The 16442-nt window shown below is 45.9% G+C and overlaps 1 protein-coding gene and 1 long non-coding RNA gene across 2 annotated transcripts in view; one reads left to right on the top strand and one right to left on the bottom strand.

Annotated features, from left to right (window-relative positions):
• The window catches only part of Cfap54 (cilia and flagella associated protein 54), a 287635-nt gene that overhangs the window by 22869 nt on the left and 248324 nt on the right, over positions 1-16442 (top strand). The window contains exons 6-11 of the mRNA XM_021205638.1: positions 5305-5448; positions 8098-8211; positions 8331-8432; positions 9905-10103; positions 15106-15287; positions 15377-15542. Coding sequence (XP_021061297.1) covers positions 5305-5448; positions 8098-8211; positions 8331-8432; positions 9905-10103; positions 15106-15287; positions 15377-15542 — 907 coding nt within the window. The remainder of the gene's footprint in view (positions 1-5304; positions 5449-8097; positions 8212-8330; positions 8433-9904; positions 10104-15105; positions 15288-15376; positions 15543-16442) is intronic.
• Positions 8286-13245, bottom strand: LOC115064690. Its single transcript, XR_003844499.1, has 3 exons — positions 13147-13245; positions 12266-12394; positions 8286-8367 (listed from the first exon to the last, which is right to left on the bottom strand). It is a non-coding gene; the product is annotated as an uncharacterized LOC115064690 (long non-coding RNA).

Raw genomic sequence — 16442 nt, forward strand, 5'->3', positions numbered from 1 at the left:
GTTATGAGCCACCATGTGGTTGCTGGGATTTGAACTCCGGACCTTCGGAAGAGCAGTCGGGTGCTCTTACCCACTGAGCCATCTCACCAGCCCGGCTTGTCTGTTTTTAAAAAATTATTATTTTTATTCATCTAGTATGGGTATGTATACACATGTGTGAACGTGTCTGTATGTCTGTGTGTGTGATCACCACATATGAATGTGAGTATACATACATGTCTGTGTGTGCATCTCTGTGTGTGTGTGCACACATGTATGAATGTTTATAGGCCAGAAGCTGATGTCAGGTGCCATCCACAGTTGATCTTCACCTTGGTTTTTGAGACAGGAACTCTCTCTCTCACAGAACTTGCACAATTTGGTTCTGGGGCATTGGGGGGGGGGGTGATTCAGGCCCAGTTCTGGAGACACATCACTGCCAAGTCAGCCCTGTGTCACCTTGGTGGTGCTTTCTGCCACCGAGGCCGAGGTTGTTGGTTTACCTTGCCCGTATCAGCAGAACCTCCGGCCTGCCTCTCTCTTCTCCCAGTACAGGAGTTAAAGACACACACCACCGTGCCTGGCTCTTACACGGGTGCCGAGGAGTGAACTCAGGTCATTATGCTTGCATGACATTTTTTACCATTTTCCCAGTCCCCGAGTTCAAGTCTGTAACTGCATGAGACAGAAGTAGACCTGGGCGTCTCCCGGTACTCTCGGTGTCATTCTTGGCTGACTTCATCTTCCAGTAATGTAGAAACCAGGTATTATGGCTACCCCTCACTATGGCTGCAGACACTACAACATCCTGGGTACTGTGGAAGGGTTTGGCATGCATAGCAATGCTCACCACTGTCTTCTGTGGTAGAAATCATCAGTAAGTACATTCATGAATCTTCTCACATAATCCTCATACCAACACTTTAACGACACCGTTTTCACTAAACTTTCAGCTGGGTATGCAGAGGCGAAGAAAACTGAGCTTGCTCACAATTACAGGTGTAGATTGCAGCGTTCTGAGGGCCACAGTCACAAGCACCACCTCACAACTCCATAAGAGCAATGCCCCTGTCCAGTCACTAAATCGGCTCCTGGCTTGCCTGTCTTATTCTGGTTTACCTACTCCAATGGAGGAGCCGTGTGGGAGGGACAGATCTTTTTTTTTTCCCCTAAAATCCCAAAGACCGAGACTGATGAAGGGCTTTTCTTCAGGCGGAAGCCACTAAAGCACTCACCAGAACTAAGCAGTACCGAGTCATCTACCCAAACCTATGGCTAACAGTCAACAGACACATTTGCTCTGGATCTTCCGAGGCATCGCAAGGGGCAGTCTGGGCCTCAGCAGACGTTAAAGAACACACTAGCAGCAGTATGGACTTACGCTTTACTTTTCTAGCTAGTCTGGTGAAGTATTTGGCCCCCACAGCCGTTAAGCCACTCCTGTATGATTACATAAACCCCAAGTCAACCTTGAAATGGCTCCGGCCATAAACCTGTGATACACGAGGGTGCACTGCCACCCTGTGGCTGATCTGGTTTATTACGCTTCGGTTTTGTTTGTTTTTTTGCTTTTTCCCTGCTGACCCCTGAAGCGAGCTTCTGTGGGTCCATGGTTTAGATCCATCCAGATTTTTTAGCCTTTTGAAGTTTTGTTTTCCTGCGAAGAAAATTGTCCTGTTTTAGTCCATCTACTTATGAATAAAAATAATTATTTCTTGCCTTTAGGGCTAGAGATTTTTTTTTTTTTTTTGCAGTGGGTTTTCATCTCCAGACTTGAAAGCAGGTTTTCCAGTGGTTTTGGCACACTCCTCTCCTTTGTCAAGGCTTCGCTGTGCAGTGGAAAGAATGCTGCACTTAACAGTTCAAAGACTCGAATTCCAGCCCCAGTTCACCACTGTCTTAGAAACAGTTCAGACTCTCTGAGTCGGATAGGGTTAGATTTAACTTCAGGTCCCTTCTGGCAATGGCAATATGCTCTTGGGGCTCTCTCTCTCTCTCTCTCTCTCTCTCTCTCTCTCTCTCTCTCTCTCTCTCTGCCAAACCCAAGTGTAACTGTGAAGAGAAGCTGTTTTTTGTTTGAAACGTGATTTTTCTCGCTGGGGAAGTTTTGAGGGATTTTTGCAAAGGCCTGTTGATTCAAAGAGGGTATTTACACAGAATTTTACGCCATAGTCTCTGAACCACGATGATCCCAAAACTGGGTTGTTGTGGGGCAGTGGGTGCGAGGGAGTAGGAGGTTCTGCCAATGCTGGCAAGGTAAACCAACAACCTGGGCCGCAGAGGCACAGTAGCACTACTGACTTGGCAGTGGCCTGTCTTCAGAACTGGGCCTGGGTCTCCTCACTGTGGTCACCCAGACACCCTAGAGCAAAGCCACTGAACACCAGCTGTGGGAGAGGGAGTTGAAAGAGTTCTACAGGGACCCGGGAAATTTATCCCAGAGACAGATCTAGCGGGGAGCACAGGCTGCTTGGGTATTTTCAGGTCCTTGGACGGCTGTGTCGGAAGTGAGCTGTGAATTGCTTGGGACTTTCCCAGAAAATCTAGCTAGGACTACGTGCTGGAAGCCTATCCAGGTGGATTTTAGTCTAGATTATGAAGTTGTCATCTTCTCGTGTTGAAAATCACCCTGTGCTGCCACGGTGTGTTTCTTGTTACCGGGACAGGAACTCCTGGTAGGGATGTCCGGTGTTGGTGTTAGTGCTGGTGATGTCGATGGGAAGAAAGTTAGGGGAGCCTGCAGCCCTGCCATTTCTATGATTGCTTCAAGTATTTCCATAGCCAGCTTGGTGAACTGCCCCTTTAGTGAAGGTCTGTTTGCTAGTCAACAAGCATTTTCGGTGTGCCCACTACTTGCCAGGCAATATGGGGTTACAACACGATTACGATATGATTACAGTATGGTTAACAATATGGTTAATGTCTTAGTCAGGGTTTCTATTCCTGCACAAACATCATGACTAAGAAGCAAGTTGGGGAGGAAAGGGTTTATTCAGCTTACATTTCTGTTGATCACCAAAGAATGCAGGACTGGAACTCAAGCAGGAGCTGATGCAGAGGCCATGGAGGGATGTTCTTTACTGGCTTGCTTCCTCTGGCTTGCTCAGCCTGTTCTCTTATAGAACCCAAGACTACCAGCCCAGAGATGGTCCTACCCACAAGGGACCTCTCCCCCTTGATCACTAATTGAGGAAATGCCCCATAGCTGGATCTCATGGGGGCATTTCCCCAACTAAAGCTCCTTTCTCTGTGATAACTCCAGCTGTGTCAAGTTGACACAAAGCTAGCCAGTACAGTTATGATATGAGGATGATGCACAGGCTGCCCAATCTAGTGGGAGGAGCTTAAGTTCCTGCCCATGGATGGTAGAGAAGACTTTGCACAGTGCTGTTAAATCCTCATCTCCATCCAGTAGTTTCTTTTCCTTTGAAATTGAAACTAACTAGATGGGGGAGGGGGGGATTCTGCTCTTTCCTCTTTTGAGTCTCCAAAGACTGCAGCCAGGCCTGACTGTTACTTCCGACTTGCAGAAGATGGCCTAATCGGCCATCATTGGGAAGAGAGGCCCCTTGGTCTTGCAAACTTTATATGACCCAGCACAAGGGAAGGCCTGGGCCAAGTAGTGGGAGTGGGTGGGTAGGGGAGCAGGGGCCGGGGTGGGGGGGTGGGGGGGTGGGGTGGGGTGGGGTATAGGGAACTTTCAGGTTAGCATTTGAAATGTAAATAAAGAAAATAATAATAATAAAAAAAACACATTAAACTTTCAACAAGTAAACCAATAAAATATGGAAAAAAAAAAAAACCACCACATGAACCTGGTGGGTTTGCTCCATCCACAAAGCCATGGGGCTTTTTGGATGCAGTCCCCTTTCAAAGCTGGTCACTGACCGACTGAAGAAATTATTCTTTAGTTATTGAAGCCATATTTTCTCACTAGAAGAATCGTTTTGCTCTGCTGTCCAAAGTTGTCCTGACTTGAGGATTCAGGATGCTGGTCGTCAGCTTTCCTATGCTGGGCTCTGCTGTTGCCACTTCTAGAGCATTCTCCCGGGTAGTTTTATGTCACCTTGACACAGGCTAGAGACGTCCGAGAGGAGGAAACCTCAATTGAGAAAATGTCTCCATAGGTCTGGGCTGTAGGCAAGCCTCTAAGGAATTTTCTTAATTAGTGATTGTTATGGGAGGGCCCAGACATTGTGGATGGGGCCACCCTGGGTTAGTGGTCCAGGGTTCTATAAGAAAGCAGGCTGATCAAGCTATGGAGAGCAAGCCAGTAAGCAGCACCTCTCCGCGGCCTCTGCATCAGCTCCTGCCTCCAGGTCCCTGGCCTGCCTGAGTTGACTTCTTTCAGTGATGGAGTGTGTGGAAGGGTAAGCCAAATAAACCCTTTCTTCCCCAGCTTGCTTTTGGTCATGGTGTCTGATCCTAGCAATAGCAACCCTGACTATGACAAGTACTTAACCGAGTACTGAACACTACCCCAGCCCATCACTCACACTGGTTCTTTCTCCAGAGCAACATGGCTGGGCTGTGATAAAGTACCCATTGTACAGATGAGACGATTGAGGTCTAGAGAGACACTGAGATGGGGATGCAGTCTAAGTTTATCTGATTTCAGTCTGACTGTTTCAGCCTTTTCCATTTTCCCAATCCTCTTAAACCAAAACAACACACGGCAGGCATCCGCAGACCAGCTAGCAACTTTGAGTTGCTCCTAGACTAGAGTTTACACTTGAAGAATATTGCTGAAAATGAGCTCAGCTCACAGGCCTCTTAAGGAACTATTCTAGAACAATAAAGGCTCTATAACAGCTACTTTGAGATTTGGGGCTCCCTCAACTTAAATTAAAAACAGAAATCCAAGGGGTGGGGAGATGGGCTCTTGGTAAGTGCTTGCTTTACAATCACGAACTCTGGAGTTTGATTTCCAGAACCCACGTTTATAAAGAAGCCAGGCATGACTGTGTGCCTATAATCCCTGCACAGAGGAGCTGGAGACAAGCATATCCTAAGGACTAGCTGGCCAGCCAGTGCAGCCGCGTCACTGGGGCCCGGGTTCAGTGAGAGACTCTGTTTCTAAAAGCTCAGATGGAGAGTGTTTGGGGAAGACATTCAGTGTTGACTTTGGCCTCCACATATATACAAGTACATGTGTGTGTGTGTGTGTGTGTGTGTCTGTTTTTTTATTTTTGACTCGTTGTTGATGGTAACCGATCAGACTAGCCAATAACCTGAGCTCAAAGCGTGGACATTGATGGTTCTGAGTAATCTCTAAGGCTAGTGTAAGAGATGAGAATCCATTCAGTTGTGCTCTCTACTTCCCAGGCCTTGGAGTTCCTGCTGTGGGCCAGCATGTGCATGGAGTCCTCTGTCCCGCTCCTGTCCGTCAGGTACCTGACATGGAGAGCCACTCTCTACACTGCCGTCTGCCAGTGCCACTATGACTGCCAGGATGGAATCCACGGGGAGGTATGTGGCTCTCTAAGGTGGATGGCTTCAGCACTTGAAGTACGGCCTATCCAACCCTCTCTCTGTTAGATGTCACAAGGCAACAGACAGACCAGCCAAAGAACTGGAGAGAAGCAAACCCAAGAAACTCCTGGCTTCATTTGAAGACATTTTCTTCTTGGCTCTTCCCTTTTGTCGTTTTTGTGTCGTGTTTTTTTCCCCCTCTATGTTGTGTGTGCACTCTCTCTCCTTGACTCTTGCCTTGCCAGCTTGGACTTTCTTTGCTCTTTTTATTCCTTACTCTTTTGTGTGTAGTGTGTGTGTGTGTGTGTGTGTGTGTGTGTGTGTGACCACATGTGGAGGTCAGAGGACAACCTTTGGCAAGGTCTCGGTCCTCGCTTTTCACTTTGTTTCAGGCAGCATCTCTTGTCCGCTGTGGCTTACTCCAGACTGGTTGGCCAACAAGGTTCCAGAGACTTGCCTGTCTCAGCCTCCCATATTGTCATAGCAGTACTAAGATTACAGATGTGAGCCACTGTACCTGGCTTTACCTGTGGTCTGGGGATCCAAACTCAGGTCCCCATTGATGTATTTATAAAAAGATAAAGAGACATAAGAATATGTTTTATGGGGGTGTGGTGAGGTATGGGGGAGGGGGATATTTAAGCTGGCTCATGGGGAGGCGTCCCTTCCCCCTGAGGGACCAGCCACACAATGGTATAGTATAGAATTGAGTTTATTCAGGGCATGGGGAGGGGAGTTAGGAGGGTAGTAGAGTCAGAGAAAGGGAGACAGAGAGAGAGACACACACACACACACACACAGAGAGAGAGAGAGAGAGAGAGAGAGAGAGAGAGAGAGAGAGAGAGNGGAGGCCAGCCATGACCAAGTGGAGAGAGGGGGAAGGGAATGGGGAGGGGGAGCAAGAGGGAAAGAGGCAAGAGAGAGAGGAGGGGGCAAGCAGCCTCCTTCTTAGTGAGTCAGGCACACCTGGCTGTTGCCAGGTAACTGTGGGGTGGAGTTTAGACAGAATGCTAACACCCATGCTTGTGTAGCCAGCACTATACCCATGGACCCATTTCCCCAGCCCTCGCTGCCCTCTTCTGCCCAGCTTCCAGCATCTTCCTCCTCTCCATTTGCTTTCACGTGGAAGCTCTTTCCTCCCCTGCTCAGTTTTAGACTCCACTGCACCTATTATACGTTCATCTTGATCCTTCTTTGCCTTCAGACTGATTTGCTGTATTTGTTTTCCCCATTTTGGGGGTACATCTTTTAGACCAAATACTTGACAAGTAATAAGACAGCAGGGGCTCCCATTAGTTGGCGTGGAATCTCAGTATAATTTTAAACGAATATCCTCCCTATGGTACATGGTACTCACTTGTCAGCAAATGTAGCCTTGGTGAAAATTAGAAAAGAGTACTCTTTCCTTAGGCCGAGGCATCCCTTCCCCAGGCTGCACAGCCTGGTGTGAGGACTGTAGCTTGGGTTTCAGAGTCCCCTTAGCCCATTGGCTGGGAGCCCCGTGCAGAACACAGCTTTTACAGCCATGCTCGGATCTACTTCTGTTCTGTCCCCAAACTGATGTACATAATTTGGTCACTAATAGTTTCTTCTGTTTGTTTTTCTCCTGCCTGGATTAATTCTGATCTGTTAGGTGTTAGCAGTCCCTAGCTAAGGGAGCCCGTGAATGCATCCCCTGCTGGGCTATTTCTACAGCTCAGGAGAATTCTAGAAACTGCTTACCACATATGCATGTTTCACTTGTGTGTGCTAGGAAGGCTTAGTTTGCTACACAGCTCCTGAAGTGATAGGAGACAGAACAGGGTGTTTTTGACCTTTTGATTCCTGTTGGGTTCTTGCGTACTGGGGAACTTATACATTCATTAGATTTAATATTATAGTTGGTCTGGAACTTTCTTTGTGAAAATCTAGGAGTATTTAAAAAAAATTGGCAAAATTGGAAAAAAAGGCATGAAATTTTGGAAGTCGAACATGCAATCTGTTGCACCCTGGAACCACCAATGGCGTAATCTTTTGCTATTCTCCTCCTTTCAAGAGGTCATCCCAACCCTTGTTGCTATTTCTATTGCTAATCATCGCGGTGGTAAGGTGGTTCCAGGAGCTAACCCTATCTTCTCCCAGCCTCTCCATCAGGTTCTTCAGGATCTCCTGCATGTGGATATTGGAGACTTGAAAATGAATAAGGCCTTTCAGAGGCCACCCTGTAGTGGTCGTTTGAGCATCTGTAGAGAATCTATCATGTGATATACTAGAAAGGTTGAGATTCGTGAAGACCGTCTCTGTATGGTATACAGTGTGTGCACGTGCGTGTGCATTCGAGTGTGAGCAGGTTTGTGTGCATTGTTCCGGGAGCAGTGCTCAGTACAAAGGTCTGTTTAATCTATATTTTGGCTTTCCTCTAAACATTCTATAATTCATAAAGTTAATGTGTCAGGATGTTTATTAACTTTAGATTTATAGAGCTTAATGGTGCTCATAGGAAATGATAGATTGGAAAGCTACTATGTTGTAAAAAGTCAACAGCAGCCTGCAGTTTAGTTCCGATTAAATCAAATGCCTCAGACATCAAAACATACCATTCTTATACATTTTTAATCACTCTTCTCCAACTTATTGTGAATTAAATTTGTTTTAATTGCAACATAGGCATTTGCTCGGCGTGCGCTAGCTAAAATTGATGAGTTAAGGCAGCTGGAATTAATGAGCTCCTCTTCTTCTCTGGAAACCTCCCGAAAATATTACAGAGAGGCCACGATAAAGGTATGAACATTTCATGAAATGGAAGAGATTTACTGCACAGCGCTATTGACTGAGCGCTCAATCTTAGTGACCGAGGCGTGCCGTTGTCACTTCTTATATGATTCTTCTTGTGGAGACAGATGGCCGTGATGATCTTCAAAAGAGGAGTATTCGAGTCTAGAAGAAAAAACAAAAATATGTTAAGACCGAAGCTAAGACTCAACCTAAAGGAAGTTCAAAGTGTAAGTCTCCATGGCTCCCCTTCTCGACACTCTCTTACAATGTGTATAGGTTCTTCCTTTGGGTACGTTCAAGCCTGTCCCTGATTTTAGAGCCATGGAATGTCTTCCTGACTGAGCTATGGCCTCCCAGCATCCCTTTCTCTCTCTCTCTCTCTCTCTCTCTTTTTTTTTTTTTTGTTTTTCGAGACAGGGTTTCTCTGTATAGCTCTGGCTGTCCTGGAACTCACTTGGTAGACCAGGCTGGCCTTGAACTCAGAAATCCGCCTGCCTCTGCCTCCCGAGTGCTGGGATTAAAGGCCTGCGCCACCAGGCCCGGCTATCCCTTTCTCTTTTTGGGGCCTTCCACTATCCCAGTTTTGCAACGTCAACGGATGAGTTGCTGAAGATGAGCTTGGAAAAGGTCTGCATAAAAGCCCCTTGCGAATGGACAGCCCCCAGAGTTGGCCTGCGCAAACCCTCGCCTCTGGGCACCTGACATCAGCTTTGAGGTTTTCTCATTAGCTTTGGGTTCAGCATCGCGAGTGTCTAGACTATTCTATAGTGACAAACGTCCCTCACATCTCAGAAGACTTAAAAATAATTTCCCATTGCACTTTAGGGCCAGCAGAGTCATCAGAAGGCCTGCTAAATGGCTGCTCAGGGCCAGGCCTGGGAGAAATTCTAATTTATTTAGACACTGCATGGCTTCTCTGCTGGCGGGGATGACAGAGAGCTTGGAGAAGCCACAATGCCTGGCATGGAAGTGCTCCAGCGTCACACTTCTCCAGTGTCTTCACTGGTCACACGGCCCCTCCCATCCTCAGCACTGAGTACTGTCTTGGGGGAGTGAGTCAGATACTCTGTGGGGTTCAACCTTTGCCTCTCATCCTCTGGTCTTCCTGTCCTCCGTCTTTCCTTCCGTCTTTACAGTTCCCTGTAGCCTCTCTGAGCTCAGTGTCCTCTGGGTTCAGTTCTCCCACTTCCCTGAAGCCATCCCTGACCACTCTAAATGGTGGCAGCTAGCTCTTCTCTGTGATTGGTCATGCGGGGTCTGGAAATGAAGGCAAGGGCAGTTGTTGTTGTTGTTGTTGTTGTTGTTGGTGGTGGTGGTAAGCAGGTTCTGACAGAAAAGCCACAGAATCTCAGAACCTGGAGGCGAACTTAGAAACTACAGGCTGTGGTGCTTTTTCATTATCCAAGAGGAATTCAGGGCTCAGAGTCACACAGCTGGCAGCATTGAAAAGCTTCTCACAGCACCAAACGTCCACTGCATAGTGATTAAGAGCACTGACTGTTCTTCCAGAGGACCCAGGATTCAATTCCCAGCACCCACATCTATCTATCTATCTATCTATCTATCTATCTATCTATCTATCTATCTATCTATCTATCTATCTATCCATCCATCCATCCATCCACCCACCCACCCACCCACCCACCTACCCATCCATAGTCTTTGCCTCTAGCTGCTCTGGTTTTCTCTCCTGCTCTAGTTGCCCTGGCCACGGACGGTCACCGAACGGCTGCTGGATGAGCTACTTGACAGCACCTCATCCCGGTTTCTGGCTGTCTTGGAAGCCCTCTCTGACTCAAACAGGCGAATCCTGCAGACTGGACCACTGGTTACTGACGAAATGGAGCTACGTGATGTTGTGTCGGAGCTGTTTATGGCTGGNAAAGAACTTTTGATACGTAAATACAATGTTGATATTTTATTGAAGACACTGGTATTGAACACCTTCTGAATGATAGAAATTGGTATTCAATCTACAGATTGACCTTGAATCCAGTGGTCATGATTATAAATAATTTATTTGTAGATTTTTGATTTTCTAAAATAATAATAATAATCTTTGAGTAATGACAGTTATAGTTTTTTCCTTTTCAGGTTTTAGTCTCTTACTTTCTTCTATTTTTTTTTTTTTCATTTCTTGATTTATCGCACTGACTAGAATCACCAGAAACACGTGTTAATGGCTGACTCCTGACCTCCTTGTCCCAATTTGACAGTAGATGGAAGACCTTCAACGTTTTACCCTTAGTTCAGACACTGACTAAAGGGATTTTTATGGCTTTTTTTTTCCCAGCTGAAGACAGCTTCTTTAATTCTTGATTTGTTAAGGATTTTAGTTTTTGTTCATTGGGATAATCTGTGTGTGTGTGTGTGTGTGTGTGTGTGTGTGTGTGAGCTCTCCCTATCTCTCCCTCCCTTCACCCCCTCTCTCTTGCAATCACTTTTTTTTTTTTTTTTTTTTTTTGAATCAGGGTCACTGGTTTTGTTAGACTGACTGGCCAGGCAACCCAGGGCTGTTCCTGTTTCTGTTTCCTTGATGACAGACATATGCGGCTATGCCTGGCCTTTCACACGGATCAATGTGCACGGCGGGCACTCTCCTGGCCAAGTCATCTTTGCAGCCGCTCTTTTCATTCTCTCATCGGTATCTCTTGTGACAGAAGTTCTTAACTTTACTTTTATTTTGTGCATCTGAGTCTTTTGCCTTCCTTTATGTATGTGCACCGCTTGTGTGCTTGGTGCTGGTGGAGGCCAGGAGAGGGCATCTGATCCCCTGGAACTAGAATGACGGATGACCTTAACTTCTGGTTCTTGGTGGGGTCTGGGAATCAAGCCTGGGTTCTCTGGAAGAGCAGCCAGTACTTGTAACTTCTGAGCGGCCCCCAGACATTCTTACATTTTAACGTCATCCAGTTTGCCAATACATCCCTTAGAGTTGATCCTTTCTTGTTGTATTTAAGAAATCTTTGCGGGTTGGAGAGATGGCTCAGCGGTTAAAAGCACTGAGTGCTCTTCCAGAGGTCCTGAGTTCAATTCCCAGCAACCACATGGTGGCTCACAAACATCTGTAATGGGATCTGCTACCCTCTTTTGGTGTGTCTGAAGATAGCTACAGTGTATTTGTCACATATATTAAATAAATAAATAAATAAAATCTTTAAAAAAAAGAAAAGAAAGAAATCTTTGCCTCCTCCATGCCCTTTGTGTGCTTTTGTAAGGCAGTCATCAGTTTTATCAATTTCTACTTGTCATGGTTACCTGCCAGTGTTCATTGCTTGTATCCAAATTTCTTTCTTTATACTCAGGTCTAAGCATCAAGGACTCTGAAGCATCTAGACAATGGATATAAAATCCATCTCATGTGTAAAGAGTGTTTGTTTATTTATTTATTTATTTATTTATTTATTTATTTATTTATTGTTTTTTTTCGAGACAGGGTTTCTCTGTGTAGCCCTGGCTGTCCTGGGACTCACTCTGTAGACCAGGCTGGTCTCGAATTCAGAAATCCACCTGCCTCTGCCTCCCAAGTGCTGGATTAAAGTGCCTCCCAAGTGCGCCACCACCGCCCGGGGAGTGTTTTTTTTTAACATCTGCACAGTGTATCTTCATGTCTTAGACACAGGGCTTCTGTGTGTATAAGTTCAATGTTCATTTCATCTCATTGTTTTTATAGATCATAGCCTTCATACTCTTATCTGTTGTTATTTTTATGTCTCATCATACTGGGTCCAGTGATGCAGGAGGCATTTTGAGCTCTTGCATCAAAACCAAACCAAACCAAACCAAACCAAACCAAACCAACCAACCAACCAACCAACAACCAAAGAACAAAACAACCATTTCCCATTGTATTTCCCTTCCCTCTCTGTGTCTACCTCTCTTTCCCTAAGCTACATAACTAAATGAATGTCAACATTTTAATATTCACCACCAACTCCCATCTCACTATTTTTCTTTCCTTGTCTTTGTTCCTTTCTTATGACTTCTGAGAGAGCTCTTCATCGTGAATTTCCATTTTTTTTGGCGTTTTGTCACCCACCGAGTGAGCACACAGTCTTACCACTGATAGACTGGGGATGCGGTTCCCACTTGTTCCATTCCGTTCTCTAGGCACCAGATTCTTGCTTCATGCTTCTGAGAGAACATTCCTACTTGTGTTCTCATTCACTCTGATCTACTTTTCTGCTTCCTGTGGTAAAGAATGTGGGTTTTCTTTGAAAATACTTGCATATTGAATTTTCTTTCCACACAAACTTGAACTTACCTTCTATGGCCTTGCAGCAGCCAGCAGATCTGGCTCTAAGGTCTGCCTAGGAGATGTGGGAAGCCAGGTGTTTGCTTGTGTAAGTTTTTTTTTTTTTTAAGATTTATTTATTATATGTGAGCACACACCAGAAGAGGGTGTCAGATCCCATTACAGATGTTTGTGAGCCACCATGTGGTTGCTGGGAATTGAACTCAGGACCTTTGAAAGAGCAGTCAGTGCTCTTAACCACTGAGTCATCTCTCCCGCCCAAGTTTTTTTGTTTTTGTTTTTGTTTTTTAAGCTGATATTTTATATTTTGTTAGTTATTTTATTTATTTACATTTCATATGTTATCCCCCTTCCCGGTTTCCCTTCCACAAACTCCCTCCTCCCTTACTTCTATGAGGGTGCTCCCTCACATACCCACCCACTCCTACCTGCCCGCTCTGGCATTCCCTTACACTGGGGCATCCAGCCTTCACAGGAACAAGGGCCTCTCCTTCCACTGATACCAGATAAGGCTATCCTCTGCTACTTATGCAGTTGGAGCCATAGGTCTCTTCATGTGTACTCTTTGGTTGGTGGTTTAGTTTCTGGGAGCTGCGTGTGTGTGTGTGTGTGTGTGTGGCTGGTTGGTTAATATTGTTGTTCTTCCTATGGGGCTGCAAGCTCCTTCAGCTCCTTTATTCCCTTACCTCCTCCACTGGGGTTCCCATGCTTAGTTTGATGGTTGGCTTTGAACATCACCTCTGTATTTTTCAGGCTCTGGCAGAGCCTCTCAGGGGACAGCTATATCAGGCTCCTGTCAGCAAGCCCTTCTTGGCATCAGCAATAGTGTCTGGGTTTGGTGACTGCAGATGGGATGGATCCCCAGGTGGGGCAGTCTCTGGATGGCCTTTCCTTCAGTCTCTGTGGGAGGAGACAGGGAAGAGGTACAGAGGATTGGGAAATTGAACAGAGTCGTATAGCTATGGGGGATGGGGAACTGGGGGGTAGCCACCAGAAAGTCCCAGATGCCAGGAAAGCAAGAGGCTCCCAGGACCCAACAGGGATGACATTAGCTAAAATACCCAACAAAAGGGAGAGAGAACCTGTAGAGACCATATACAGAGGTTAGGCACAGCCCCCCAGTTGAGGTATGGGGCCACCCACCCATCTCAAAAACAACCCAAAGAGTAGAGTGGAGCTTATATAAGTTTATATCGCATGTGCATGTGTGTGTGTGTGTGTGTGTGTGTGCGTGCGTGTGCATCTGTCTGTTCTTCTGAAGGCAGTGAGTCTCTGATCCCATACTTTAGACCCATGTCTTCATAAAGAAAGGTTCTGAGAGAAACTGGGGGAGGGGATCAGAATATTTCATTTTCAATTAAAAAAAAAAACAAACCCATCAAGTGAGAATTCTTTTGACCTCATTCACTCACATTCTAAAACTTAACCTCATCGGCACGTACCCTGTTTTCATTGAAATGGGAGGAGGACGTCCCCACTTCTTCATGCCTTTCCATCAAGTTCTTCTAAGGAGTCCCTTTATCCCAGATCCTCTCTCATTTTCCTCCTGGGTGTCTCTGAGATGGTCAGACACGCCACGGGAGTTGCCTATGTGTACTGCTCCCAAGTCTTTCCTTCTACTTATTTATACACAAGGCAGCCTCTGGTCTTACCACTCTATTGAACCCCCCCCCCCCCCGGTCTCCCTTCTGCTCAGAGAAGCTCACTCAGTGCTCCCTCCCTCCCCCACTCTTCCTTAGGGTCTGTAGTGCCTGCTCCTGGTGACTCTTCTCCTTGGCAGCCTTTTCTCCCTCTGCCTTCCCGTGTTCGATGATGCTTCTTAGCTCATAGCTGATCCTGCTGTGGATATAGCTACTGGGGATTATGAGAATCACTAGCTGGACACGTTTCCTCGTTACTAACATCAAGCTTCCTATGTGGCTAATTCACTCTTGGCCAGTTTCTTATACTTCACACTCCTTTATCTAAAAAGAAACAGAAAGGATTTATTTTTGTTTTATGTGTATGGGTGTTTTGCCTGAATGCATGTATGTACACCATATGTGTGCCTGGCGTCCTGTGCCCTGGTGTCTACAGAGGCCAGAAGAAGCCATTGGATTCCCTGGAACTTGAATTGCAGACAGTTTGTAAGCTGCCACTCGGGTGCTGGCAACCAAACCTGGGTTCTCTGCAAGAGCAGCAAATGTTCTTAACCTCTGACCATCTCTGCAGCGTGCCATGGTTGTTCTTCTGAGTGGCCTCAGGGAAAGTCCTCCCTCAGACCTACCCTTTGATAACCCTTCTTATTTGTCTCCACAGCACTGTATTTATTTATTATATGCAAGTACACTGTAGCTGTCTTCAGACACACCAGAAGTGGGCATCAGATCCCATTACAGATGGTTGTGAGCCACCATGTGGTTGCTGGGATTTGAACTCAGGACCTCTGGAAGAGCAGTCAGTGTTCTCAACCACTGAGCCACCTCTCCAGTCCTCACTTAGGTTTCTTATGTGTTCCACCAGCCTGCAACCTCAGTGACAGTGAGGCTGGGGACAGCGCCCTTTTCTTTCTCCTCTTCCTAAAGTCTGACAGGGTCTGACAGCGAATATCTAACGCACGTCTCCTCGAATGAATGGCATCCAAACATTCCTCTCTCATTTTCCAGTTTCAAATGTTCCTTCAAGTGGAAAACTCGATTTCCCCCAAACGAATCTCCTGGAGAATGTCATAGAAAAGAGAAATGCTATTTCCGTGGATGCTTCTGTGAGGTTTGCAAAACTGGCTTTCACGTATGAAGAATGGGGATTATTCGAATCCCTAGCTGGACAACTTATTCAGTTTCTCCAGGTAACACATGCAAAGCTCTTCATCAGTGTCTCCGTTTTGTTAAAATGACATCCACTTGCTATTTAACCTGTGGGATTCGCTTTTCGCAGAAGCAGGCCAGCCCCGAGTCAAAGAAAGCAGAGAAGGATTTAATTCTTCTGCTTGCAGTCGAACCGTTGATCAATGTGAAGAGAAACAGAGGTTTCATCTTTCCTTTGGATACCGATAAGGAGACACAGTCCATTCAAAATTATCTAAAACACATAGCTTGTCACGGTGAGTAGCTGGAGTCTTAAAAAAAAAATTGCCTTATGTGAGAAAACATAGTCTTTTCTGGTGAGGTGAGACATGCAGAAGGATTAGTGAGTGCATCTGATGACTAATGACTGGCAAGGCTGAAAAACCGACAGGGGACAGTAGTGGGAGTGGTGGAGTCTAGAGCATGGCAGGTCAAAAATAGCTGGGTGTCCGGTGATGTGGTCCCCAGACCTTGTGAGAACATGCATGCGTTTCTGGAAATGCTTTCGACACGAGAGAGAGGTCCCATGTAAGCATTACAGTTAAGTGTAAAGAGGTCAGAAGGGCAAAGGGCAAAGGGCAAAGGAGGATAGGACAAAGGCCGAACTAAGAGCGAGCTTGGCTCTGCCCCTTCTCGCTAGCAGGCAGCATTTTCCGTTCGAGGACTTCAAGGGTTTAAGCATCACTGTATGCACACTCAAACATCTAGTCTGCTTTTAGATCAGTGAGAAGTATTTTATTCTGGGTTTCTATCTTTTCCCTGGTCCTTTAGGCAGCACCTAGCCTCCTGTTTGCAGCAAATCATTTGTACCCATAGTGACAGGCTTTCTTCTTCCATTGGGACCCAAATAAATAAAGACCTTTATTCATTTCTCTACTCGCCACATTTTTGATCATTCGAATACTGAAATATTCCATTTCTCCTTGGACCACAACTGATGTATGCATTGTGGACTGATAATAAAAACACCAGTTCATTTTAACTGACTTACTGGGATACATTTTGACATGAACACATTTTTGTTTGTTTGTTTGTTTTTTTTTGTTTGTTTTGTTTTTTTGGGACAGGGTTTCTCTGTATAGCTCTGGCTGTCCTGGAACTCACTTTGTAGACCAGGCTGGCCTCGAACTCAGAAATCCACCTGCCTCTGCCTCCCA

The sequence above is a fragment of the Mus pahari genome, chromosome 9 (genome assembly GCF_900095145.1).
Source record: "Mus pahari chromosome 9, PAHARI_EIJ_v1.1, whole genome shotgun sequence".
NCBI classification, from domain to species: domain Eukaryota; kingdom Metazoa; phylum Chordata; class Mammalia; order Rodentia; family Muridae; genus Mus; species Mus pahari.